The 28,000-nt window shown below is 40.9% G+C and overlaps 1 protein-coding gene across 3 annotated transcripts; it reads left to right on the top strand.

The window, feature by feature from the left end:
* The first annotated feature begins 8,548 nt into the window (after positions 1–8,548).
* Positions 8,549–27,135, top strand: LOC147147687 (neuronal calcium sensor 1). Of its 3 annotated transcripts, none has more exons than XM_086030633.1 (10): positions 8,549–8,791; positions 9,398–9,507; positions 10,358–10,479; positions 13,647–13,671; positions 18,692–18,830; positions 22,137–22,215; positions 23,546–23,634; positions 24,972–25,049; positions 25,510–25,617; positions 26,194–27,135. In XM_086030633.1, the coding sequence occupies exons 3-9, from the start codon at positions 10,416–10,418 to the stop codon at positions 25,606–25,608; spliced, it is 573 nt and encodes a 190-aa protein (XP_085886759.1). In that variant the 5' UTR covers positions 8,549–8,791; positions 9,398–9,507; positions 10,358–10,415; the 3' UTR covers positions 25,609–25,617; positions 26,194–27,135. The 3 variants fall into 3 exon arrangements, with proteins under 3 accessions (XP_085886759.1, XP_085886760.1, XP_085886758.1); XM_086030634.1 differs by having other exon boundaries at positions 8,553–8,791; positions 9,401–9,507; positions 25,802–27,135; XM_086030632.1 differs by having other exon boundaries at positions 8,553–8,791; positions 25,802–27,135.
* The last annotated feature ends 865 nt before the right edge of the window (positions 27,136–28,000 follow it).

Raw genomic sequence — 28,000 nt, 5'->3', positions numbered from 1 at the left:
AGGCGGAATGACTAATGTATTTATGTAAACAGCAGGGACAAAGTTGATGGATGAGGCATTTCATTTGCTGTCTTTGCCTTGTGTGGGACCACAGAGAGGCCCCTCATTGGTTGCCTCTCTTGTGTGTATACTATGACTGTTGTTTGTATTTCAGCACTTCTGGCTACTGAGCATTAACGTTTCTCTTCTATCTGAATTATACTTTCATAGAGAAAATGAGTGATTTCTGTTTTAATTGCTCTTTTTAAATGCCTTCCTTTCATACAGCTGGCGGCACAGTCCTCCAAATGGGAGGAACACATACTAGTGCTGTTATCTATTTATACCAATAGAGGGCAGACATGATCCTCAAAATACAGTCTGAAGGCGAGAAAATAAATCTAACACTATGACCACGACAAGCAATATTATGGAGTACAAAATTGTAACAAAATTACACTATGTGTACTATTAGATGCATTTTAATATCATACCAAATCTAATTTTGATATTTATATTTTGTTTAAAAGAAAAAAGAGTAATTGAAGATGATTAAATTGAGTAATATTGGCCTACACTACGTGGAAGTATTAGGGCACCATTGGAAAATAAAAAAGGACAAAAATATGGAATTTGTTCTTCAACGTTTACTATGTTGGGGCTGTCGAGTTTTTCCACACCAAACTTATCCAAGCATGTCTCTCTGGACCATCTCTTTTTGCATGACGAAAGAGACTAGATGGAATGGAAAAGAGATTGCTCTAAACTACTTCCCAAAATGTAAGAGGCATATACGTTTCCTAAATGTCTTATTATGAGCGACTGTACATTTTTAGGAGGTCTTCCCCTGTTAATTGATAAGATGTCTACTAAATACTCCCCGCCCTTTGTTTCATGTATAATTACCCATGCCATTTTGTTTATTCATCTAGTGAAATTGTCTCACAATGTGTTATAATAGTTTGTAGTTTCTCTAAATCCCTCCCCTTCTTGCACGTTAAATGCCAAGTGACTGACCTACTCATCTTCTTTTGCTGTTCCTCTCAGCTTTTACAATCCTGAGTGGGATTTTTTGCAGGGGTGGGGGGATATACAGAAACCTTGGATTGAAGCCCCTTGTGACATCACTGAGCTCGATATCTGGCGAATGTCAGTCTGAATCAACAGCTGCGTAACACTGGCATTACACCAGCATTGCTGTGCCTCAAAGCCTTTCTGGATTTACAGAGTGCAGTCGACTGTGATAAGTATTGTTGGACTCCCATGGCTATGGCTGCAAGGTGGATGAAGAATTGGAAATTTATGATGTAATAAATTATATATCATGAGCCATATGGGACACTCCAACGGGCAAACAGATAATGCCAAAGGAAGATTGTGTTTAGGAAGTTCTTTAACAGAATGAATTCTTCCTTAGTTTGGGGGGGCTTTAATTTTGACTAGTAATTGCAATTATTGCAATAGTATATATATATATATATATCACATAAATAAAACTCTCCTGGACATAAAAAGGGTTCCTGCCAAATGGTGTATTACTTATCATCGCTATGGACTGACAGTTGGCTGGTGAAAGATTGCGCTGTAAAGTCCAACCTTTCAGTATTTCATTTTGAGATGAATTTAAGTAGAGTGGCTCTGCCTTGTACATAAAAGGATTCTCGTTCATCTGCTCCTGACTGTTGATCTCTCCATCTGTCACGCTTGTAAAAGATTCATGTGTTCACTTCAACTATATTTAGATATTCTATGGATGATGAGGACTCCTGTTCTGCCTTTTTTTCCCTTGCCACAATATGCTACAATGATGCTAAATTCATTATCTGGAATGTAAATCCTACTTTAAAGGATGGATGCGACATACTATCTTCAATACAATGATCACTGAGCTTGGTCCTGCTATTTTCTTATCTTGTCAGAGCAGTCTTATCGGAGGCTGTTGCTGAAATCTAGCACATCTTTTATCTCTGCATGGCTGCCTTTTTGTTCAAAGCTGGGCAAGCATTTATTTATAAAACTGTCACAGTGATGGATCTTTTTGAAACAAGGATGTAATCATTCCGGAAGAAGTAAAAGCAACATCTATAATGAAAGGTCACATAACATTAGTTTTTCAAATATATTGATGTTTCTCACAAACATGCTTGCTTTCTGTACTTTCTAAATCTGTGAACTCAAGAACATTTCCTGTAAAAAAGGCTCAGCCTACTCTGGGAGGCCGGTGGGCACGCCCGAACCATCGCGATAAAGAAGTATCTCGCGAGAGGAAACTCGTCTCCTGGAGAGCTGGATTCGAATCTCGACCGGAGCGCAAATACATAAATGTCACTTACGTGCCTGTTTTGTTCAAATGTTGATTTTTTGAGCATTCTAAATTCTGTTTGATGAAAATTCTAAGGCATTAAATGACCAAAGTGGTTTTGTTTTATACCCTTTTTTGTTGTTGCCGTATTAAAAATTCTATGGAAAAACAATGTAAATCCAAACACTGTGTGAGAATGGGTCATTTAAAGCTCATTTGCCATTCTATGGATGTGATTTTCTAGCAAATTTGTTAATCTTAAAAGATGTGCATACACATTTTTAGACGTTTTTTTCTCAATGGAGCTGATTAGCTTTCATGCTACACCATTTATTCAAGTCAATTCAATCTACCAAACAGTCTTAATTTATATTATTTTGTGCATCAATGTATGTTCGCTTGCAAGACATCAGTCCAGTAAAGGATACTAAATCGAACCTTGGAGTCCTGTCTCTTCCTGCCTGTGCTCTGACCCCGGCACACCATCTTGTTTACAGTTAGCCCCTTAAACGAACTATCCCTATCGCCTTCCCAACATTTCCCACTGCTAATAGTTTTTACAATGTGTTTTCTCAGTTAAATTTGTTGACAGTAACTTCCCAGAAATAAAATAAAGGAGTTTCCTGTCTGCAGTGCATTGCCAAGGGTGACGAAATTCAGCAGCAGAAAAATACATACTGTGATAATTTCCAGAGGTTCCCCTGGTGAATTCCCTTTCTATTTTAACTGCCGTTGATGCAAAAGACATACACTGGTAACTTTTTTTTAAGTAAGCTTTACATTTAATGGTGGTCATTTTTGTTCACTGACAAATATAAAACCTCTAAGTAAATTCAGTAATTCAACTATATTTACTGTGTTCAATGTTAAACATGTTGGTTATATTTTGACATGTTTTTCCTATGTATTTAGTTGCAAAATTAATCCACTGAAAACATCCACCCCTACCGCTTGCCCTGTTCAGGGTAGCAGGGAGCTGGAGCCTATCCGGGCTGACTTTTGGCAAAAGGCAGCCTGCAACCTGGACTGCTTGCCAGTGAATCACAGGAACGGGACACATACATATAGACAACCATTCAGACTCGCATTCACACCATCAAAGTGTGAGAAATGAACCCACGCTTGGAATTCCACCTCATGGAAGTCAAGTGAGTAAACCAACACACCGTCAATGACTCCAATGAAATAATTTTGAATGTAACAAAAATATCAAAAAAGCATTAGTTACAAACTATGCATGCATTATTTTAGGATATCTACATCTGCATCAGTGACATAAATACAATACTGGTTTTTTTTTTTAGTATTTATCACTCCATCACGTTAAAACATGAATCTGAGGTATAAAGTAATGTCAATTATTTACTGAAACCAGATCGCATCAGACTAAGTATCTGCTTCATGCACACCGAATAATATGATACACTTTCATAAGAATTAGAGGTGGTAGTAAGCCTAAGTTACATATATGCAAGAAATAATTCTAAAGTTGCAACCTTCAAGTCTCAAGCAAGTCAAGTCATAAAATCTTGCTCAGTCACAACATATGTTGGAGTGGAATATTGTTTTTCACTGACCATACCGCAAAACGTACGTTAAAAGTACATTATCTCTAAAAATTAAATGAACATTTACATCTCTAAAAATGAAATTAAAAAATAACTTATAGAATGAATGTCTACACCTAGATTATTTAGAACAGTGCATTTTATTTTTTCAGACTACTTTTCAACATTTAGTGAGTAGCGCACATTTAATGTGGTGATAAATACTGAAATATGCTGAATGTGGAAGTAAACAATCATTCAACATTTATACGAGCGGCACATATGTGGTAATAAATATTGAAATGTACTGAATGTGAATGTAAACATAATCATCAGATTTCAAAACGACGTATGTTGTTTCTGATGCAATCTGTTACCCAAATCTAAATTAATATGTATAAAAGGGTGAATGAAAGGTGACATCCATTAGTTTACAGAGGCGCTGCCACATCAAATATGGCGGAAATGCTCATGACCAGAAAAGTGCCTTTTGTATGGACTCTACACCAGAAAAGTATTCTTTGTAGGGACTCTATGTATGGGTGTATGGATATTGAATAATGATCGTCGTTTTAAATGGCAGTTTCAAGATTACAGTCTCCATGCTTTCTAATCTATGGCTTTATTGGCTTCTCACTTAAATGCAGGACCGACATGAAGTACTTTAGGTTTTTAGGTTGCCAGTTCACATTTTACTTGTTGGTGCAAGTGACACTGACTGGATTGCCAGGTTGGCATGAATGAAACGAAACACCTATTTTTTCTTTGTTTCTTTCTTGCTTTCCTTCCTAAAAATGCAAATTGTTTTAAAATGCAGCTTTCAAACTACTGTGTAAACAAAATGACTTGGCGAGTCATGAAGTTCAAGTCTAAGTCAAGTCGAGTCTATAGATACCAAGTCCCAAGTCAAGTCATTCACTAGTCCTAAAAATAGCAACTCGTGTCTGACTTGAGTGGTCACATGACTAGAGTCCCCCATCTCTGATGAGAATCAAGGGTATTTCACTGATCTCAACGTGAGAGATTAGAATCTCTCGTTAATTTAACCCATCTCAACTCCCATCTTCTCAGCCTTGCTCCCTGCAGTCGATTACAATAAGACACTGCAGGTAAGTGCAGTCCCAGGCATTTGGACGCAAGCCTCCTATGCGTGGGTTGAAATAGTCCTGTTGGGAGAAAGTTTTTTTGCACACTGCTGAGGGGAAGTGCATTTTGATGAGCTACACATGAAAAATGCTTCACTTTAAAGTTTAGAGGACGAGCATCATTCAGTTCAGTTTGACGTATTCACATCACTTCAATTATTTTAGGTCATTGTACACATGGACTAGGTTAAGGATCATGTTCAGAAAAGTACGGAGACAGAGCTCTTCAAAAGCCAATCAGAGCCAACAGTTTCTATAGAATGAAAAGGCATTTTGGAGAGTTGTATAGTTCCAATTTCATAGGAAAGGCCAGTTTTCATTCCAGCGTGACTGTGCGACTCAGTGCACAAGGCAAGGAAGGCATACTTGAATGAGTTTGCTGTGGAAGGAGTTTGCAGGAGGATCACCCCTGCGCTTGCTGTGATGTGGAGGCACAGCCATCAACTGAAATTTCTGGCTCACCATCAGGCCTCCGATCATCCCCAAACCCCAATCTACAATCAACATGTGCCTAATAAACATATTTTCTGTTGGTGCATATATCGAATGACATGTTTAAAACCAACAAACTGGACTTGCTTTTCATATCAACACCATGTGGAATTCATGCACTTAATAGTACTTGGTCCCACTGACTGTTCATTTTTGGCAACTCCAGAGCTGGTGGGTCAAAAAGGTGGCCTGGCTGTAGTCTGGAGAACCACTTTGCTTGTTGCTTGCTTGTTGTCCAACTTTGAGCTCAACCTGTCAGTCAGATTTAAAGCCATTTCATTGCGCCCTCATCTAGCATCCTCATCATCACACAGTCTTGTTTTTATCTTGATGTTCTGACTTAAATCATGAAACTAGATAAAGTTTTCCTTTGTAATTTGTAATTTATTTATTTAAAAGGGACGGTGCATATTAATGAACATTTACATGTAAATATGCCAGAATTAGCAATCGGCTACATTCCATCTGCAGTCCCTAGCAGGTCAAAAGAAGTAACATTACAATAACAACACCAATAAAGAGAAGGACAGAAAGAAATCAGCACATAGAACTGACACATCAGTGACATACAAAACAAAACCCCAAAAATGAATTTATAATAATAATACTAACAAGAGGGCACATAGAAGCTTGATTTAAAATTAGCGCTCACAAATTTGGTTTCTTTTCAGCCACTTTTTTTTAGGTTGACTTTAAAAGTGCTTAAAGTGGTGCAGTCTCTTATTTGAATAGGAATCTCATTCCAGACCACAGTACCTTTAACTGATAAAACCTGATTACTGAAAGTAGTTTGTCTATGTGGTACTGCACAGTCACCTCTAGTGAAGGCTCTGGTTCTTTTCCCACTGATGCTGGATCTTAACATAATAAACTCACTCAAAGGTGGGGGAGCACGTCCATGCAAAATCTTATATATAGAGCAGGCTAGTTTAAACTTTTTAAAATGATCAAAACTTAAAATATGATGTTTCTGGAGAATAGGGCAGTGATGGGTGGAAAATGATTTTCTATCCAATACTTTCACAGCTTTTTTGAAGAGAGATTCTATTGGTTTTAGTGTACTTAAACTTGTTAGTGACCAGTTAGTCATGCAATATTCAATGTAAGAAAAGATCATACAATGAAGAAACATTTTAGCAATCCTGTCTGGGAGCAATGATCTTATTTGTCTGAAAATTATTCAGATTTAAATTTACAGTTCTACATACATTTTTGAGATGCTTTTTAAAACTTACATTTGAATCAAGCATGATACCACGATATTTAAATTCCTGTACAAGCTGCAGCTCCTCACCTTTCAGAAATATATTTGAACTTGACAGCACTTTTGAACGCTTTGAGAATACAGACAGTTTTCTTGGAATTCAGGAGAAGACATGATTTGGTAAGCCACTCATCTATAGCGATTATTGCAGACGTTAGTTTCTCAGATACTTGTATGTCAGACTTAGCTTTTGTAAAAGTGTCAATATCTTGGCAGATATTTGGCAAATCATTGATGGTATTGTGCTGCCAAATAGTCTTTGCTGAATCTTTCACTTTTAATCTATGATTTGTAATTATATCATTCACTCTCCCATCACTCACTGCGTATTTCCTTATTTATCAAACCCCCAAAAGAAACCCAGAGGTTCTATTTGGCACCATAAACAGTATTAACTCCTAACTGTCTCCTTCAACTACTTGCACAATAATAGACTGTATAGCTTTCTTTCTTTGGCAATACTGAATCCTTCAGTCCTATCTCACCATTTGTTACCACACTTGACTCCTTTCAACCAATCTGCCAGCAAGACCTAATGAAATTGATGTAAAGATGAATTTCTTTTCTTTAGACATGACCCTTAGCATCCTTATTCCTATGAGTTCTGCCCACAATTTCCCCTGCCTTTCAATCTAGAGTGGAATGTCGGTTGCTTGTGAGTCGGCGCCCGCTGATTCACCATTTTGCGGATTAAAAACATTTAAAAATATGTATTTTTGGGTGACGGGGGAGCAGTTTTTCACAGAACACGCTTACTGGAGGTTAAATTAAAGAAAAAATAAAATAAAATTCCGTTCACATATAATGGGCATCAATTATACATGTATTTTCACTATTTGCATATTTATAAGTAACAATCACTTGCATGCTTAAAAATGCAAAGTACTTAGTTTTTAGAGTAAAGATGACTGGGTTACTATTAGGTTATTTAACCTACAAATGGTCCGCTGATAGTGTAGTGGTACACACGCCTGAGTTGTGTGCGGGCAGCGTGGGATCGATTCCCGCTCAGTGACAGTGTCTATGTGTGCCCTGCGACTGGCTGGCGACCAGTTCGGGGTGTAGTCTACCTTCGCCCATTGACGGCTGGGATAGGCTCCAGCAACTCCCCGCGACCCTGTATAGGATAAGCGGTTTGGAAGATGACATGACATGACAACCTACAAATGTGTCAGATCATTTTGCCTGACCCTGTAGTTAAACTCACTTGCAATAATAAATAGCAAACACTCTCATTCAAGCCTCATCTATTCCACACCCCGGTCAGTTGGTGGCGGTAATGGTCGGTTGCATGCTTTTTTTAAAGTAATGATAACTAATTGGATTTTACAGTGTACTTTCTTTACTTTCTGCTTCTACGTTCTTTACTACATATTGCTTGAGTTTTGGATCCCAATGTGGAGATGTGATTGCGCTGCTGCTCATTTCACAGCCGAATTTATTCTAGTGGGATACAGGGCCGCTGACCACCCCAAAATCATGAATATGTTTTGACTTTTTGCTTTATCACCTGGATGTGTGTTTTTTTTAACATCTTTAGCACATTTTACCGAAACTGACTACTAATCAGCATGTTAGAAAAAGGAAAGGTGAAAATGTCAAAGTGCCATTGCATCCTTACATTGTATTGCGTGTGGCCCCCCCAGGAGCAAAAAGTTTGGAGCACACGCACAAACACACGCGCGCGCATGCACACGCACACGCACAGACACGCGCACAATGTAACTCGCGCGCACACGAACGCGTGGACACGCGTACACACGCACACGCACACACGCACACACACGCACACACGCGCACACGCATGCACAAACACACACGCACGCACGCACACACACGCACACGCACACGCGCCCACACGCACACACCCATACACGCATTCAGAGCGTTGAGTCACGAATGTGTGCGCACTGAGGCTAGCAGCTCGATTGAACGTCACTCCCTGTCGGCGGCGGGCTGGAGCAGCACAACACGCGGCCATGCGCGAGGCAGTGGCTCCAGCACTTCGTCTCTGCTCTCGTCTTTGCTGACGGAACGGCGCCTTTCCTCTTCTGTGCTTCAGGTAAAATGTTGAATATTGACTTAAGCTGGCTTTGAATCTCATCTTTGGTGTTTTATGACTTGTTTTGGCAGGTTAGTAGCTTGGCAAGACTGCGTTTTAGTGCTAAACGTTCGAGCTCAACGACTAGCAAAACATGCAGTGGCTGTTGTATTGTAGGCATAAACTGTGTGTTGCTATGGTATTGCCAGGCAACATCCTACCGGCAGCCGCCGCGCCGCAGCCCCTCACGATGTAGGCAATGCTTTTTTTTTTTGCCACGTCATACGTGGAAAAACTTAAATTTACCAATACAATCTCTTTGGTCATGGCTTGTAAATCGTCGCCATGTGTTTTATATCAACACGCTCACACGAGTTCAGCGTTTTCGTGACACCTGTTTCTATTAGGATACTGATTTAATTCACATCGACTACTTTAGTTTAAATGTGAACACCAACACTTTTCTTTCGCTATGCTTTGACTGTTGAATACTTGTGAGCTTTTTTAAGCTTCTTTCCAGTCATAAGTCTGTGGTTTGACTCATTTCCACTACATCATTCATCACCATCTATTCCTGCTCTCTCTTCACCCATCTATTACTGCTCTCTTGTGTTTTCATGTCCATAGCAGTACCTTGCAGACCAGGACTCGTGAGGTCTCAAGATGGTCATTCCCAGCGCGACTTCCCTCAGCAGGACGTCACTGGCCATGGACACATGCGGACGTTTGCATTGAAGGTGCCTGCACACACCAGTACTTAGCATATGTGTGGCTGCAGTCAGGCATCAGTGCATCCCAACACTGGGCCTCTGGTATCGAGATATTCTATTATCCTTCATCTCCTGTCTGCTGCGTTCGTAGGAGAGGAGGAAATCACCATACCATGTTGTCTTGAAGCCAGCAACGAGGGAGAATTATGAGTCAGAATGGAGGAGGAGAGAACTTTCACTCTCCAAATCTGCCTATAAGCTTGATAGACAACTGGCATGCTTATTTTGAGAGCAGGAGCCTAATTTTGTTCAATGACCCACCCGCCTGGCTTCTTCCTGTTTTCTGTAAACTACAATATTTTGCTTTCTATTTTTTTTTCTACAGCTCACTCTCTAATGAGAAGTGCATGAGACAGGTTCTTCTATGTTTGAATTAATTTTTTTTCTTGGACACCTCCTTGTCTGATCTGTCAAGAGAAGTGTTCCTGGGAGGGCGGGGGGCAGTTTTGCGAAAGAAGGGATGCGAGGAGACCAGACAAGTGAAAGTGGGACGTGGGAGTGTGCTTCACTCACCCGCCGTGTGATGACTTGTTTCCAAGGACAAAGGTAGCAAGACATCCAAGCGCAACTCTTCTTCCACGGACTGTTGTGAAGAATTGAGCAGACAAACCATGCCCTGAACTATCGCAACAGCCAGACGGCCCTTCATTATAGGGTCCTTCAGCCCAATGGGGAGTGTGTTCATATTTAAGCTAGTTAGTTTGCGGGAGCTGCATTCATTCTTCTGCACCACACCTCATGAATGTGTGTTTCCTTGGTTTCACTGGTGTCATTGCATTGGCCTTGACCGGCCTTCCTTTGTTTATGTTTCTGGCAGAGGAGCAGACTGAGGTAATACCAGGTGGATTTGAAGGTGTGGAGGAGATCTGAAAATCATGGGTAAATCCAACAGCAAACTGAAGCCAGAGGTGGTGGAGGAATTGACGAGAAAAACTTACTGTGAGTACCCTCTGGTCTCTCTTTGCTTGTTTTTAATGAGCAATTCCTGCTGGAGCTTTTAATTGCAATGATAGCTTGCACAAAAGTAAAAGCAGAATTTGTATTGTTATGGCTTCTTCTCACAGCAAACCTTTCAGTAAATAGCCGGTTCCCACTGCTTCTATTATAAGTGGAATGAACAGAATGGCACTAACTCGATTCAAGATGCGGCAAAAAAACCAATCTGATTTTTAACAAATTGCAATTGGTAAAGGTCAGGCTCGAAATTATAGTATTAATCATGTTCTATGCTTTCATTGAGCAGTAGGTTTTAAAAAAAAATGTTTAGCAATTTTTACATGCAGGCAATGCACCTTCACACCATGTGAGTAATTGGATTTGTTCAGAAATAAATACTGTAAGATTGCTTTACAGTTACACTGCAGAGAGAAAATATTCAATTGGGCCAGAAACACTCATCCACTGTATAGACACACTCTTGTATTTCCTTGTGACGATTTCTTTCATTCAGCTTTCGGAATATAAACTGAACATTAATTCTCCCCCTTGGTTTTCAATCAGATTTGAGCTCAGTTTGATAATTACCAAAATGTTACACCATTTTTGTGTCTTATTGTTGGAGCACAATATTATTATTATTATTATTATTATTATTATTATTATTATTATTATTATCATTATTATTATTATGATGATTATGATGATGATGATGATGATTATTATTATTATTATGATTGCCATTGTTGTCAAGTGTGCAGGTGTGAGTGGGAGCTGACATCCATTGGCTACTTAATGACAGTGTTATTTGCGTGGTGGCACTCTCCACAGCAGAGGCAAGGCGGGCTGCTGCGGCAGGAAATTGCTGTGGAGGGAGACGTGGCTTCGTGCTGGGCTGGCCTGCTTGCTGCTGTCCTTTACTCTCTTCCTCCCGCTCACCCATTCTCTTTGGCTCCATCCACTAATTGCCCTCTTTGAGCAGGGAAGGGAATAGTGTAATTAGGATCTTATCTGGTTAGCATCGCTGAGAGGAGCACCAAGCTGTTCTCCTCCAGATCATTCTCCCATCTCTTGAGACTCCCATCAGTCTTACGTTGATTCATCCTGCTACCTTATTCTTGGGTCTCTCATGAGAAGCTTTGTCTCCATTTTCGTCATCATTTTCCTTTGGTTTTTGACAGATTGGGGACTGATGAAATTTTTCTCTTTCTAAAGTGGCTCTTTGTTTCCGTGGTGAAAAAAAGGAGGGTGTTTTTTGGGGGGGAAATAATAGATTGTGTTGCCAGAAAACCAACCAAGGCCTGGCCGGCAGTGAGAGCTGTCAAGTGTGTGATTTAGATGCAAAGGCACATTTATAAACTAAACATGAATACATTGTACAGTCACTGAAAAGTCTACAAGAGTACAATAGCGCTGAAAGAGATACCAGATTCGGCTAGAATTAGTGTTCAGTCTCGCATCACATGGAAACACCAGCGGTCATATTAAAATGTCTCCAGGGTGTACGCTTGGCCTATCTAATAGCGTGATGATTCTTCTGTGTTGTCAGAGCCATGAAGAGGTTCACAGTGACAGAGTGCAAGCGGGAAGGGTTTTAGCAGACCCTCCAGGGCCAACCGGCCGAGTAGGCCCCACGCTTTCTTGCATGGACGGATTGCATTCTTGCACATTGGGCTCTGACCGAGTTATATAACATTCCTAAAGTAATTCATAGCCATGTTGAACTACCTCCATTTCTGACTACGTTGGCAATTTAATGGCAGTTTATCTCAGCTGACAGGGGTGAGATTGACTGTGACACTCAATGCCAGGGGCACATGAAGCCTTTCGAGTTCAGTTGTACAGATGAAAGCTACCCGACTCAGCCTCCTGCATAATAGCCCTTATATGAGCAAGCGCATAAGAGGAACCCTGAGTGTAATGACAGGTTTTCTTTATGTGGTTTACTTGGTGGTTAGCATCTCCGAGAGGAGAACCAAACTGTTCCCCCATCTTTTCTTGACTAATAAGATACAATTTTAGGGAATAATTTCCGTTTGAACACATTTTGTTAAAACATTATTTTCATCGACGTCACAATTGTTTATGTGACAATGTATTCTGGGTAGTGACGTAGCATGGTTGCGCGCAAATGTTTTTAGCAGTCACAGCGATCTGTTAGCATCGACGTTCAGCCTTTTTAGTTCGAACCAGGGCGTGGTCAAAGACTTGACCAAAGTGAGGAGGAAGCCCCTGATGAAAATGGAGATCACGGATGTGAGGAAGCTAGAGTTGGTCATTTTCTTTGTGGCAGCTGCTGGCCAATGCAGACTGACAAAGAGAAGCGGTGAACATAGTACACTTACAGGTGTCAGGCTCCTTGACTGGCATTTGTTTTTTGTTCTTCGTTTACTCCGCTGCAAATTCGGTGGCCGGGGGGAGAGGGGCGTCCGTAGCTGAAGCTACTGAATGAGAAGCATGCTGCAGGTATGCCTCCTGTCTTTCGTGTCTTTCAGCACGGTTTTCACTCGTGGGCGTTTAGGCTCCTTGTGAGGAAATACGTTAGGCACTGCAATTGGTTTTAACTGTCGTTTAAAGTCTGATATACCAGTGAGCTCTCTCATGAGCTGAGGGCGATGAAAGGTCTCAAATGCATCTGGGCTAAAATGAATGCACAGCTGCGGGTCTTTCGGCAGGTGGACTCTTCCGACCGCATCCTTTGGATTACATGCCCTGTAATATAGTGTGTTGGAAAGAAATGATGAAATTATAAATTTCTAGGGACACTACTCTTGTTCTGCTACTCTGGTTGCACCTTGCACTCACCACAACTATGAGTTGCTTTCTAATTATCAATTACACTGGACACATTTTTTGACAGTGTAAAGCTGCGAGGATTTTGTGTTTGTTGAATATTAGTGCAGGCATGATAACATATCAAGCCTTACTTGTCCTCGTGTTGCATCCTGAGGGTTCACTTGCACTAGTTGTCTCGTAAATGGCCTGGATTAATTATTTTCCTTTCATGAAGCCTTCTGATGTGATAAAATATTTTAAGCACTCAGTGTAACCTGGGTGCTTGCTATTTTCACTTAAGTGTCTGTTACCACAGTTTTATTGTCCAAAATGATGGTCTTTAATGGTGCTATGAATTTTGTCCCCAATCTAATCCCACTCTATTTCTCTTGCAGTTACAGAAAAAGAGGTGCAACAGTGGTAAGTGTGGGATTTCATTCTTAATTATTGTATTATTTAGACTACACTTCATAGTTTGGCTGGTCCTGTGACTTGGTGCGACTCGTACTTAGATTATATATGAAACCATCAAACTGCATGTTGATACTTGCAGAGCCCAAAACAAATAACTTATTTAAAGAGGAAGTCAACCTAAACATGTTTTATTTCAAGAATATGTCCTATGCAGGCCCGCTAGTTGAAACAAGGTATTTTGATTGATACTGCATTTGTGGAATACGAGTTAAGCAGCAAAACACACATTCCAAAAAAAAAAAAAAAAAAAATCACATCTCATCTGTTTTTTGAAGCTGAGCCATGAAAGAAAAGAATGTTTTAAAAGAATGTTTAAAAGAATGTTTGGGTTGACTTCCGCTTTAAAGTCCTCTTCATTACTGCTCAGTTCTGAAAATTGAATGACTTTGAAGACTTCCTGAGACTGAATAGTTTTCAAGCTTGGTAACGCTAATGTGTATCTATCTTCTTGCTTCATTTGGAAAAGGAATGCCTGATAAGAGAAGAATGGCGGGGGCATGAGGACATTTGACTTTCAAGAATTTTATCATGGCAAAACCCGATACTTCACAAGGCTTCTGGGAACTATTCCTTCCATCTGTACCCCCATCTTTTGTCAGATCAGAGCCCACACGCTGATATAACATTTACAGTACTTGCATAGATCAAAATGACACATATTTATGCCGAAGAAGCACCCTAGACCAGAAGTCACACAACAGTGGTGAGAGCGATTATTACTGTGGAGGTGTGAATTTCTGAATGTAATTGTGAAGGCACTATTTGACAGCCGGGGGCGCTGGGGTAGCAAGCAATTCACCTTCATTACAAAGACGATTCAAGCATGAGTGCAGTCCTCTTATTTGTTTGCTGAATGCTGCTGCTGCTGTTGCTGAGCTATTGTTGGGGGCATGAAAAAACAAAGAATAGCACATCTGATCAAAAGGAGCACTGTAATAAAGCAATCATTCTACAATGTTCACACTTCAATTCTCCTGCTTTGGTTTTGCCTTTCACAATCTAATTCACCATGCTTGAAAAGAGCTAGTCACTTCTCATGAGTCTGGTAAGGGAGGGAGGGAGCATTGGAGGGTCCAAAGCCTCTAAGGTACAGTAGCTAGCCTTTGGCCTGTTTCTTGCTTGCTTCCAATTCCCTATGAAGCAAGCTAGGCCACCATCAATCACAGTTTTTTCATTGCAAAGTTTGCATGAATTGTCACTTGGAGATTAGCAGCAATCAACACTGCTGAGGGTGAGGGATGAGAGAGAATTTTACCAGGGGAAATGCCAGATGGCTTGTAATTAGAGCACATGCACAGATACAAGAATTAGCATGGTTTGAAAAATGCCCGTGTTTCACAGAAATTCAGTCCCCCTTTCTAGTTATCCATACAAGAAACAGAATTAGTATTCCCGATATTCACCTGAAATCAGTACCAACGTGTCACTGCGCACTGAATTGGGACCTGAGGACCTGTAAAAGGAATACATACTTTATCTCCATGTCAGTTCTTAATCGTAGTCTTGTGCCCAGTTTTGCCTCTTTTATGCCCCTATAAGTGCATCACGACCCCAAGTATAGGCTGTGCATGTCACCAAGTCAGATGTCTAATACAGGCTCATGTTCTTGACAAGTGAATGTGATTCTTGTTCTTGACAAGTGAATGTGATTCTGGTTAAGGCTGTGAAGACAGGCTGACACTGCGCTGACAGTGTGTATCCTATGATTCCTCATTACGTGCTTGAAGAAAGTCACTGATGGTGTAGTGGTGCACTCGCCAGACTCGTGTGTGGATTCAGTACCTACTCAGTGGTGGTGACTATGACTATATTTACATGCAGTCAATATTCCAATTTCTGAGTCATTCGGAAGACCCCGTTTGTATGGCTTGAGTGGAGAGCGTGACCCCCCACATTTAAATAACCCAATTGAAACAGCAACGCACGGAGGGCATGACGCAATTTACGTCATCTCCGCTTGTTCCTTGCTTCCGTCAATAGACCACATTATATTCATGTCACTCATCGCACGAATAAAGCAGATGATTTGCTCTAGATTTCGCCATGTTTTGTTTATCTCTTAACGTGTATTTCCGCTGGGTTGCGTGCCAAGCAGTGCGCATGCAAGCACTTCCTTGTACTAAAAAGACCAAGATTATTGTGGTTGACCATGAGCATATTCCAATTGCGGTATACACGCACGCAGATTCGGGTTGGAAACGGAGTAACCCGGGAATGATATTGACTGCATGTAAACGCAGTCTATGTGGGTGTGAATGGTTGTTTGGCTCTATATGTGCCCTGCGACTGACTGGTGACCAGGTTCGGTTGTAGTCCGCTTTTTGCCCGAACTCAGCTGGAATAGGCTCCGCACCCCATGACTCTGAACAGGATAAGCGCTGGTGAAAATGGATGGATGGATAGATGGATGGATGCTTGTTAAAACTGAAACAAATGGTAGTAACTTAGCAATAAGTGAAATATTTTATGCACAGGACTACTGAGGAAATTGTTTCAGCTTTATATATTTATCTATATCTCTATATATTAGGGATGCACAATATATCGAAAAATATCGCTATCACGGTAATGGCCTAAATATGCCATATGCATATGAGTCATTACTCCTTTATCTACGGCGTGCCAGATAATTTGACGGCTCTACTTAATCTTACGCACGTTACGCTTGGACGGTGCCGCCGGGTTTCCATAGCAACCAGTGGCTGTATTGAGAAAACGATACTAAGGTAAAAAAACAAATTTATAGGACAGACTATGACATTCTGTGCTTGCATTTTCACAGCCTTTGACCTTTTACGGAACAGGTAAAGAGAAGGGAGAGCTCTCTCGAACCCAAAAGGTGCAAGTTGCTAGCTCTCTGAATACATGCAATATAGGCCTGCACGATATGTCGTTTGAACATCATGATTGCGATGTGCGCATGCGCGATATTCACATCATAGGACGTGCGATGTTTTAACTTTTTTTTTTCGTAGAACACGCAAACTTTTGTTTTGCTTCATAAAAGCAGCAAGCTACTCCGTGCTCCCTGTCTCGCTCACCTCCTCCCTCCCGCCAATCAGTCACCGGCCCCTCCCCCTCCACTCTCACAGCCGCTGCTGTCTGCTCTGAAAACACTAACAGGCGACATAGAGGAGACGACAGCGGCAGAAGCGGCAGTGGATTTAGTCCCCAAAAGAAAGTCAACATCCGAAATATGAAAGTATTTTTGCTCTAAAAAGGAAGATTCAGAACAAAAAAACATCCTTTGCCAACAGTGTCTCCCTGTTGTTGCTGCAATCGCCATCACAAGCCCCTGTATGAGCAGTTCAAACTAAGAAGTGGGACCCGAGGCGTAACTTCATCTACTCCAAAAACAATGACGCCTTTGCCAGCATTACTCCTTATGATAAGAAGTCCAAACAGCACCGAAAAATCACGGATGCAATATGTTTTACCGACCGTTTGAGTTATTGTTATATTTTTTTTATTTTTCACTAACCTGCTGCTGTGTTAACAAGCTTGTATCTTCTGGTAATTTAGCCTGCTGGCATCAGGGAAATGTGTTAACTAGGGATGGGACGAGACAAAATCCCATGAGACGAGATGTCTCACGAGATTTTTGCTAAATTTCGAATATAAAAAAATACCGAATGTAATTTTTTCAGTTTTCAAAATGTTTTTTATCGAGCAGACTGCAAGAAAATTAATCATCTAGCTCTAAAGTGTAAATGCAAACAGGAGTCACTTTCGTTACATGCTCTCAAATATTGCTGCAATAACAGCTAAAGCTGAGATCTTTCCTCTTACTGAATCTTCAACAAGAGGAATGTCACTGCGTCTCTGTCAAGTTTTCTGCAACTCGTCGTAGTTCTGGGCTCCTCAGAGCCGCAGATACGGCACCCCGCTGCTCTAGATCGCGAGCCATCATGTCCAAACAGTTGTTCTAGCGCATGATTACTTCCATAATTAGTTTGTGCGCGGGCAGCTTGGGCTGTCTTTATTTTGACGTCAAAAGTGCTGCTGCTGTTGAGCATCGGTGAACAAAAGAAACTATACGCTTGACACGTCCAAACAAACATGATACGCGGCCAATTTTGGACCAGCTGCACTAGCGTTGCGTTCATTGTCTGCACGATAAGCACTTAAACATATCTGGCTCAAAGCCAGCCTCACGCATCGCCACATCCATGTTGCGAGCGTTGTCGGTCACAACAGCGACTCCGTGATTTGGCCTCGGAAGTTCCCATTCGGTGACATCTCCTTTTAGGACATCTGCTATATTCACCCGGACTCCAAAACACCGTCAAAAGAAAATAGATCTCGTGCTGTGCAAGGACGAGAAATCTTGTGGCGTTCTAATCCCGCGAGATCTCGTGCTCCCATCCCTAGTGTTAACACATTGGGAACATTTTCAAACACATACTGTATATCGCAGATGTCTCATTAGTGGAAAGTAGTAAAATATTGTTGAACTTGGGTGGTCAATTAGTTGCTCCATCCCGGTATAGGCTAACACGCTTTTTCTTGCCCATAATGGGGTTACAGTACTAGTGTTCAGTCAGGCTGCCTTGGTTCTTGATTGAGCTGTACAAGGAAACTTCCCACCTTTGAGTGACTGCACTTCAAATCACTTATGAATTGCTTGTATATATAGTCTAGTGTACATAAAGCCACTCTCCAGATATGCCATTTGGTAAGGGGAAGCGCTCGGATTTATCCATCAGCCATGCATATTATCAAAAGAGGACGAGAGAGTAATTGGATTACAGCAAACCACTCTGGGCTTGCTATTGAATTAGGGCTATGGTCTTATCTGTGAATGAGACAAATAGCTTTGCATTTTCACCTTTTTCATCAGATGTATCCTTACTGCATGTTCACTGCAGACAGGAGGTGTTTACCGTGATAACCCTACCCTTTAGTTTTATTTCTACCTTTATGCCTATTGGTTCATTCTTGTCAACATCTGTCTTTTTCCTGACAGGTACAAAGGCTTCATTAAAGACTGTCCCAGTGGACAGCTTGATTCTGTGGGCTTCCAGAAGATATACAAGCAGTTCTTTCCATTTGGAGATCCCACAAAGTTTGCCTCTTTTGTCTTCAACGTGTTTGATGAAAATAAGGTTTGTCATCTATATTTTCTATCATAGCAATGTAGGGCAAAACCGTAGACTTGCTTGTATGAAAACGATGTGTCATGTGTCACCTTTCACTCTACATCCTGTTCCCAAAACATTCAGAAGTTTCAGTTTTTGGAAAATGAACTGCTCTAGCTGCTTAGTCGCAGGTTATAGGAACACATGTTTATAATCCGCTCATGCCAACTCAATTTTTCTTTTTTCCTGTAGCTGAACCGTATTATAATATAGAGACAAAGTGTGCATGCTGTCACTGTGAGAGACCTTTAGAATGTCATTTGGAAGACAAACTGCCTTTGAACATCTCCCAATAGGTACGTAAGCCCTGTGGGGTTATTGGCGTTGTTTAAGATGCAGTGTGTCCTTAAGATGAGACAGTCCCCCTTTGGCTGATGTTTATCTATGACCTTGATTAGCATCAGGCACACCATGGTTGAAGAATACACTGATCTTAACAGTTTCTATGAGCAATGAGTGTGTCTGCTTTTGATAGATTTTTTTTGTCTAAAGCCATGGAGAGGTTTTGACTGGCCATCTAGAGCAGGGGTGCCCATTACGTCGATGGCGATCGACCGGTCGATCGCAAAGGCATTGTGGGTGGATCGCCAGCCTATCATCCGTCCTCACTACTGTATTGCTACGTTCATGCTACGTTCACTCCAGCTGCGTTGGGAGTGTTTCGTTTGAATTGGAGTCAATGTAGTTCGCGCGGGTGGCCGCCGTTGCGTGCGGAGCGGTGCCAATGATGCGTTTGGAGCAGTGGGACGCGGAGCGAAGCACCAAAAATCCGCCCATTTGCTCCATTCAGCGTGTATTAAACAAGTCAACTTTTTTGCCATTTCCCCTCGCGGCATTCTACGTCACACACAGCCACACAGCGTCCTGTTAACTCGGCGGCTTTTTTATTTTTTTATTTTTATTTATTTATTATTTTACAGTTCTTGAACTTTACCAAGACCGCAATATTGTTAGCATTAGGATAGTGTGCAAAAAAGTTGACTTGTTTTATACACGCCGAATGGAGCGAATGGGCAGATTGTTGTTGCTGCAAATCTGCTTGAGGCTGGTTATCAGCAGCTACTGTTCAGACTCTGCGTCCCTGGTTGATTCCATTCAGTGCAAGTCATCAGGGTAAGGTAAATACAAAACATTTTTTTGTTGTTGTATTGTGCTATATAGGTTGATGCAGTCATGCAAGGTATGCCAGAATATACGGTACATATAGATATAATTCTCAATATATTTGTAAATAATGCGTTTTGCATTTTTAGTAGGTGGTAGATCATTTTGACTCGGTCATGTCATAAGTCGCTCTCAGGCTCAAAAAGTGTGGGCACCCATGATCTAGAGCATTGATTCTCAACTGTTGGGTCGGGACACAAAATGGGTTACAGACCGATTTTGGGTAGGTTTGCGAACAGCTAGTAAAAATTGCCCGGTATGTCTTCTTATTTTGATTACTCCGGTACATTACAGAGATGTCCCAAGTGGTACATTGTGGTAACTGACAGGAAATGTAGCTGCCTCAAGCTTTAGCTAAATGTTTACTCTGTAAACAAATATAGTGCAGCTCAGATTCTGACTGGAGGACGTTATGGCGGCGCATCAAACTCATCAAGCAGCTTTTGAAGTGAATGATAATGTATTATTATATAATAATTAGGGTTGTCAAAGTTAAAGTGTTAAATATGGAGATTAATTTAAATTTTATAACGCATTAAAAAAATGAACTTGTTTAACTCAGTTTTATTTACTTCCTGTGGCAGTTGTCCTATGCTCATTTTTCAGCCAATCTTAGAGGAGAGTCACTGTCACAAAGATGGACTTGCACGTAGTTTTACTTTAAAAAGTAGCTTGATGGCTCATTGGAGAAATCCAAAATAATTTGTGCACGTTGCAACGCCAAATTCAAATACCATGTTTGTTGTATGTCTTTGGTGTATCGTTAATAGTTGTATTTTATAGGAAAGAATGATATTCAAGGATCAAAGAAAGCTATTACAACAGTCTTTGAATCAAAATATACTTTTAATTTTTTTCCACATTAACTCCAAGATTTTACTCAAGTAAATATCGTTTCTAAGCTTTGTAAAAAATTGTAGTTGAAAAATGCGATTAATCACGGAAAATTTTGCGATTAATTAGTTAGAAAATTCTAATCGCTTGACAGCACTAATAATAATAATATAACTATACTTACTATACATATGTTTTCAGAGGCTATTTTTAAACAAATCATGTTCTTTATTGTTCTTAACGTCTTCAAAAGTAGGTTGTGACTTTGCAACAATAGGAAAATGCAGGTCCCAGGTGACAATAGTTGAGAACCATTGGTCTAGAGTGCACAGCTAAATGTTAAGAGAAATGTAGACAGGAAGTGAGGCTGACTGCTGCACCATCAGGAAGCCACTTTCCATGAGATGGTCACTGTTGCACGCATCACAGTGCTACTGAGTGATAACTTGAGTGATGAGTCGGTCTGATCCACGGAACATGACCTTCTTGTCCACTATTTAATGATGCACAATACAAAACTGCATAAATTATGCGCTGCAGTAATTCAGGGACAAACACCGTGTCAGGTATGATGAAGTGGCTACCATATTCTTGAAAACCCTGACAGGTTTACTTTCTATTACCCAGTGATTGTGTGTTTGTAAAGTGCATGCCTGTCAACTTATACATTTTCCCCATATTTTACAAGTTTTTTTCAAATTGTGTACGCCGTATAACAATTTTTGTACGGGAAAAAAAAATTTAACTCGTTTTTTGTTAGACCGATCTCGTCTTGCCCATTTCGGCTCTAATACGGAGCGTCCGTTAGCGATTGCAACTGTAAACTTCGGTCGACTTTCACAAGCATAGCGTTCTCCCCCCCGTTGAGCGTTAAACACTTTGTAAGATTCTATATAGAAATGTCTGTTCCGTTTCCCCCACCTCTCCCGCTGAGCGATAAATACTGTATAAGATTATATATAGATACTTTGTAAGATTATATACAGAAATATACGGGCAAATTACAACTTTTATAAGATTCAGCAGAGCCCAGCGTTGACAGGTATTTAAGTGTAACTTTTTAGACTTGTGAGCCATTGACATCCATCCAACTAATGACCAGAGGTGACATATTTCTGCCTCTTGAGAGAACTAGGTGCAGGGCAAAAATAGCAACAAACTTGAAGCAAATGTCTGGCCCTGTTTTGTGCAGCATGCAGCAAGGACATCTCTCAAGAAGTGTAAATGTGTAAGTAAGAGTATGCCATCTTTTTTCTTGCTTGTGCCATTTTCTAGGATGGGCGCATTGAGTTCTCAGAATTCATCCAGGCGTTGTCTGTGACATCTCGAGGGACTCTGGATGAGAAACTTAGATGTAAGATGTACCCCTATCACTATTGTTGACATTGAAATGACAGAATTTAGAATTGTGTGTCACTGTTTTGCACTGGTTGATTTGCAAGACACGACTTGCTATAATTTTTTTTTTCACTCAGCACAAGGTGCAAAAAGTGCTTTATCCAAAACATTTTAAAGTTGCATTTGCAGGATTTTGAATTTCTAATTGCTACTGCCACCTGCGGCCGATAAATGAAATTGCACACTCCTTTCTTCGCGTGCACGATGGATGTTCTCACACGAGCACAACTGATAGACTCAGCACAGTGGCTTGAATCGTCGTAACAAGTCAAACATTCATTGCACAATGTGATACGTTCGGAAATGCTCTCGGCATAATGGTGTTTACATTCTGCAAGCATGCTGTACCTATAATATGTTATCATTACTGAGAAAAAATAGGACGACATTTAGCCTGAATGCAAAGCCGCAGAGTGGAACGTCTTACATCATACGTTTCAATTTGATCCATTGTTGGTGTTCCTTTCATGCTAAATTTCGCCGTCCACTTGACTTTCACCCTCAGTTTGGACCGAAAAGTGGGCGAGCTATGAAGTAACTGCTAATTGAAAACAACACAACACTTTTTTTTCGAAATGACAATATTATCACTTCTTATCATTGGAGTAGAAAGAAAGCCATTTGTGCGCTTCTTTTCAAGCCAAGTCCGATCTCAGTACTCTCCACCGCTCAAGTGTGAAACCAATGTTTACCCGAGTTCTTGCCAGCGTCGGTCACTAGCAAGTTTCAATCTTTTTTTTTTACTGGTTTTCTTTTTTTTTGCCTTCTGGGGGGAGACTGTGGATGTCTGGGGCGCGCTAGACGGCGGTTTCTTCTGAGCATATGTAGAATCCATTATGGCAAAATAATACTGTAGCTTCTGGTCGTGACTCTGTGAGACAACGACAAGAACAAGCATAACGTCACATCCGTAGAAAGAGCGCGGGAATTTCAAACCCGATTCCAATCTGAAAATTACTTTCCAGAGGCTTGCAATACCCATTGTGAACAGCTAAAGTGTTATAAATCTGCTTTTTATGAGATGTTTGAGTCATAAATGGTCAAATGAAAAGGCTATTGTAAATATATTTCAGGGCAAAAATCCTGTGGAGTGCAGCTTTAAGTTGCCTGCCTGTTATGAGTTTTATCTATGGAAGCAGTGCTTTGTTTAAATCCTTGTAGAAGCACAATTATGCACATTTTTTTCCATTTTTTTTATATTTACATTTATTGAGGTCACGGTGCCTCTGGAATGATGTTATTTGCTCACTAGTCGTAGTACTTTAATGCTTTAATTCTTTTTTCAGGGGCTTTCAAACTATATGACTTGGATAATGATGGCTACATCACCCGTGATGAGATGCTGAACATAGTCGATGCCATTTATCAGATGGTGGTAAGTTGACCAAAGATTACATAGAGTGGAACCAAACACAATCCCTTCCGGGTCTGGTTGACCTCCAATGTTTTGACTTAAAAGAAAAAAGTGTTTCAGGAAATCTTGCACGTAGAAACAAAGTTCATCACTGAAGTAACCTATGCGTTCAAACAATAAAACACACTCTACACTCTCCTAATTTTAATTACAAATGAAGAGGGTATACAACACAATGTATGTTGCAGTTTCATTTTTTAAACATCAACACACGTAAGTGTAAAACAAAATGAGCTGCTAATGTAATAATCACAATGTGACAATGTATCCCGTATATCCAGTCACTTTCTAGGAGCTAACTTTAGTAGCTGACTCCTTCCTGGACTGTTTTTTCAGCCGCTACATATTCACTTACTTCGCCATCGACTCACTCATCTGCAGTCGACTACCATTGCATCATTTCCGACTGGAGTGTTAAGTCCTTTTCACACTGCACTTGGTCTTCATAATGTTCATCATGGCGGCAGGGACTATGGTGCTCCGGTGCAAGCCCATATTTGGAAATGTTTTTTAGCGGCATACCAGGAAAGCAGCATTTTCCTGCTGGTTGGTGTGTTGCCGTGGGCACTCTTAAATGACTCCTCCAGCCACCCTCCTATTGGACACACCTTCTGACGTCACCACGACGCCGCTCTCAAGTTGAACATTTTTCAAGTCGAGAGCGCATTGCGTCGCTGTAAACGCCCACCCTGTGCATTACGCTCTGACACGACGCGGCTTTCTGTCCTCACGCCCTCACGGCACGTACACAATGAAAGGGTTCATCGACGGTTCGCTCTTCCATTTACTTCCACCCATCCATTTTCAATGTAGCTTGTACTCATTAAGGTCGTGGGTGAGCTGGAACCTATACCAACTGAATTTGGACGACCCTGGACTGGTCACCAGCAAATTGCAGAAAACATATTGACACACAACAATTTTTACTAACATTCACCATTTATTTTAGTCTAGTTCTCAATTCATTTAACATGCAGTACTTTTGAAATGTAGGAGGAGCCCTAACTCCATACAGGAAAGTCAGAGCTGAGATTTGAACCTCAAACTTTCGAACTGGGAAAAGAGGTGCTGGACCATCATTCTGCAGCGAATATTCCCATCCTTGTTAGGTGGTGGGAAAGAAGTGAAAATAGCCATAGATAAAGCAAAACATACACACAGTCAATACTATAGTTTCTTGTTGTTGTTATATCATCATTCTTTTTAAATTATACAACCTTTTGGGTTGTTTGAAAGGTTCAACTGTACTTATGGCTGATTGTTTTTGAAATGGTAAGTGTAATAAGTTGGTATTTCAGGGAAACACTGTGGAGCTGCCAGAAGAAGAAAACACACCAGAAAAGCGAGTGGACCGCATTTTTGCAATGATGGACAAGGTTAGTGTTGTGTTAGCGCAACAGACTTGATATCAAGTGCATCATGTATAAGAGCAGTGTGTGTGTATTGTTACCATTAAAAAGAGTGTAGCGGCTACCTCTAGGGAATTGAGATGGACACTGTTAAATTTAGAACTGCAAAGCTGTATCTAGCACTCACTGTGTCATTCATACTGTCAACATTGTACGGTAGTCTCCTTCCAAACAGGCCAATCGGTGCCAGTGTCCACTCTCTGAGCTCAGGGAATCTACTTGTCTTCCTCGAATGATAAGCTGAGGCCTGCATGGGCGTGTCCAAGCAGAATCTGGTGATTTTATTGTCAGTAAACTGGCTAAAATCTAAGCCCACAGAGCCATCTCAAGTCCATCGGGACTGAAAAGCAGCAAGGTGGTCGGCCTTGTTTGCCCCCTGCTGGTAATACTGTGCTAATGGCGTCCGTGTCTCATGTTCCTCTTCCAGAATGCAGACGGGAAGCTGACTCTGCAGGAGTTTCAAGAGGGCTCCAAGGCCGACCCCTCTATTGTGCAAGCACTGTCTCTCTATGATGGTCTAGTCTAAGAATGTAAGGTGAGTGGAGTATCCACGTGCAAGCCACATGCACACATAGCCAAGGGGAAGTTCAGAGCATTCAATATCATGCCATCCTTGTGTCATCTGAGCCAATTAAAAAGATACAAAAATCAGTGAATGGCCTACATCCAAAGCAAAGCAGCTGCTTTCTCTTCTCAGTTTGTTCTTATGAATTATTCAGGCGGCCCACTTGTTTGCTGGCAATCAAATGGTCTATCAGTGCCGAGCGAAGAGCCTCTTCCGCCGCCTCATGTAATCCACCAGCCTCTGCCAATTGTTGCTGACATCGTGCTCAGCGTTTTGTCAGCTGTGAAGTGAGCTTGTGAATGCATATTTTGAACACACCATTGAAGTGATTATCCTGCATGGTCTGAGCAAAGGCATGTTTTTTATTTTATTTTATTTTTTTATCGTGATCGCTCTCCTCACCTCACCAGACGGATTCAATTTAGCATTGGAATCAGTCACATCAGCACCATCAAATGAGTGCATCACGGCCTCCTAACAATGGCTCTTGCTCATCCAGGAGTGGACTGACTGAATCAGCAGACACTTTTTTGTGTTTCCACCAAGGATCGGGGACACATTTTCCGATGCCGTTCAAACTTGGCAGCAATGCCCTCAGTCATTTCAACATGCTTCTGCTGCTACTGTGTGCTTCTGTGCAAACGTCGGAGTCGTCTTCTTTCCCCGCCAAAAGTCCCACGAGATGAATTCCTTTGGAGGCTTTTCCAGACTTTTCACAAGCAGAGGCAGAGAGCTGTGCTGTCATCATGGACTCTTTGAGTTTAACATGGAAAAGTGTGTTACATGGTGATAGAGTAAGCACTAATTTAACATTACAAAGCAGTGTATTGTAAAGTGTACATATAGTATTATGGTAATTTAGCTCCTGCTTTGCTGTATTCAAGAGTTTTCACCTCTTAAAACTGGAATGAAGTTTTATTTTTATCAAAGTTGTCGAAATGTTTTGCACTGCGTTTTTCACTACTATTGTGGGATTTTTTTTGTTCTCACGCTCTTGAGTTTCGTCTCCTGAGAAAATAGAATTTTTATTTGTGGAACAGTGTTGGGAGTGGGGAGTTTTCTAAGGATTTATTTTACTATGTTTGCTACCTGTGAATCCTATTGTGTTTTCACTTCCCAGTGAGTACGAGTGTCTAGTGTCAGCAGTGCAATGGCTGAGCAGCATTGCCAAAGCTCATGGCTTAATTGAGGCTCATTACCGTCATTCACTTTGAGCATTCACGAGAGGCACAAACAAACACCAATTATTTGTAAAACTTTTGCCCGCTCTGTGGCTACTATTGTCCACTTTATAGTTGTCCTGATGTGTAAAGCCAGAGCATGCGATCATGCCTTCTTCCAATTCTTCATTTTTTGTTGAATCAGTCATGTTTTATCGCACTGTCACTGATGTTACGCCTTATGCAAATAATAATTTACAGAATGACAAATGACATTTACCTGTCATTGATCAGTATGAGAGCACACAATAAAATGCATTTAAATGGCTGTGTTGTGTGTCCTAGTATTATTCATACATCCATTATCCAAACGGCTTATCCTCACAAGGGTCGCAAGCATGCCGGAGCCTATCCGAGCTAATTTGGGCAGTAGGTGGGGGACACACGGAATTGGTTGCCAGCCAATCCCAGGACACAGAGACACAAATGAACATTCACACCTAGGGACAATTTAGAGCATTCAATTAACTTACCATGCATGTTTTTTGCAATGTGAGAGGAAACTGGAATACCCGCCAAACACCTACATAGGCACGGGGAGAACATGCAAACTCCACACAGGAAGGCCGGAGCCGGATTCAAACACATGACTTTTGCATTATGAGGCGGACGTGCTAACCAGTCGACTACCATGCCACCCGTATTAGTAGAGTATTATTTTATTACTTTCTATAAGTATATGACTAATTAGAACATTCTCACCCACCCAATGTTTAGGATGCAATTGTTGTAATAACTAACAAAAGACAATGTTTGGGACACTGTCAACTATACTTACTTGTTGTGACTGAATGAATAAATAATGATGTGTATTAAGTGCTGTTTTTGTGTGGTTGCATTCTCCCCTGGGCCTGCGTGGAACTGACCTCTTCGCTTTTTTTCCGACTTTTGAATGCACACTAAAATTAATCGGTTTATTCTTGAAGGTGTCTAAAATATAAGCGCAAATACTGATAGCGTTACGAATACACCACAGCGGGAAAAGAAGTCGTTCATCTTGTTACTGCCCCTCAAGGTTCTTTTTTTTTGTCAGAGTAGACGTCGTATGTACTGATGGAATGTACGTAGCCAACGTTTAATTTATTATCAGGTTCGTCTGTGGCATGTCAAGCAAACGTGGACTAGGTAGTTGA

Source organism: Filicampus tigris, chromosome 5, assembly GCF_054856515.1.
Source record: "Filicampus tigris isolate MCC_2025a chromosome 5, RoL_Ftig_1.0, whole genome shotgun sequence".
Taxonomy (NCBI): Eukaryota; Metazoa; Chordata; class Actinopteri; order Syngnathiformes; family Syngnathidae; genus Filicampus; species Filicampus tigris.
This window is presented reverse-complemented; position numbering and strand designations above follow the sequence as displayed.

What these genes read in the sequence shown, in the direction of transcription:
- LOC147147687 (XM_086030633.1), top strand. Translation starts at nt 10,416, where the DNA reads ATGGGTAAATCCAACAGCAAACTGAAGCCAGAGGTGGTGGAGGAATTG. An exon ending in GAAAAAGAGGTGCAACAGTG is followed by an intron (nt 13,672 to 18,691) that starts GTAAGTGTGGGA and finishes TTTTCCTGACAG; the next exon opens with GTACAAAGGCTTCATTAAAG. An exon ending in ACGTGTTTGATGAAAATAAG is followed by an intron (nt 18,831 to 22,136) that starts GTTTGTCATCTA and finishes GCCATTTTCTAG; the next exon opens with GATGGGCGCATTGAGTTCTC.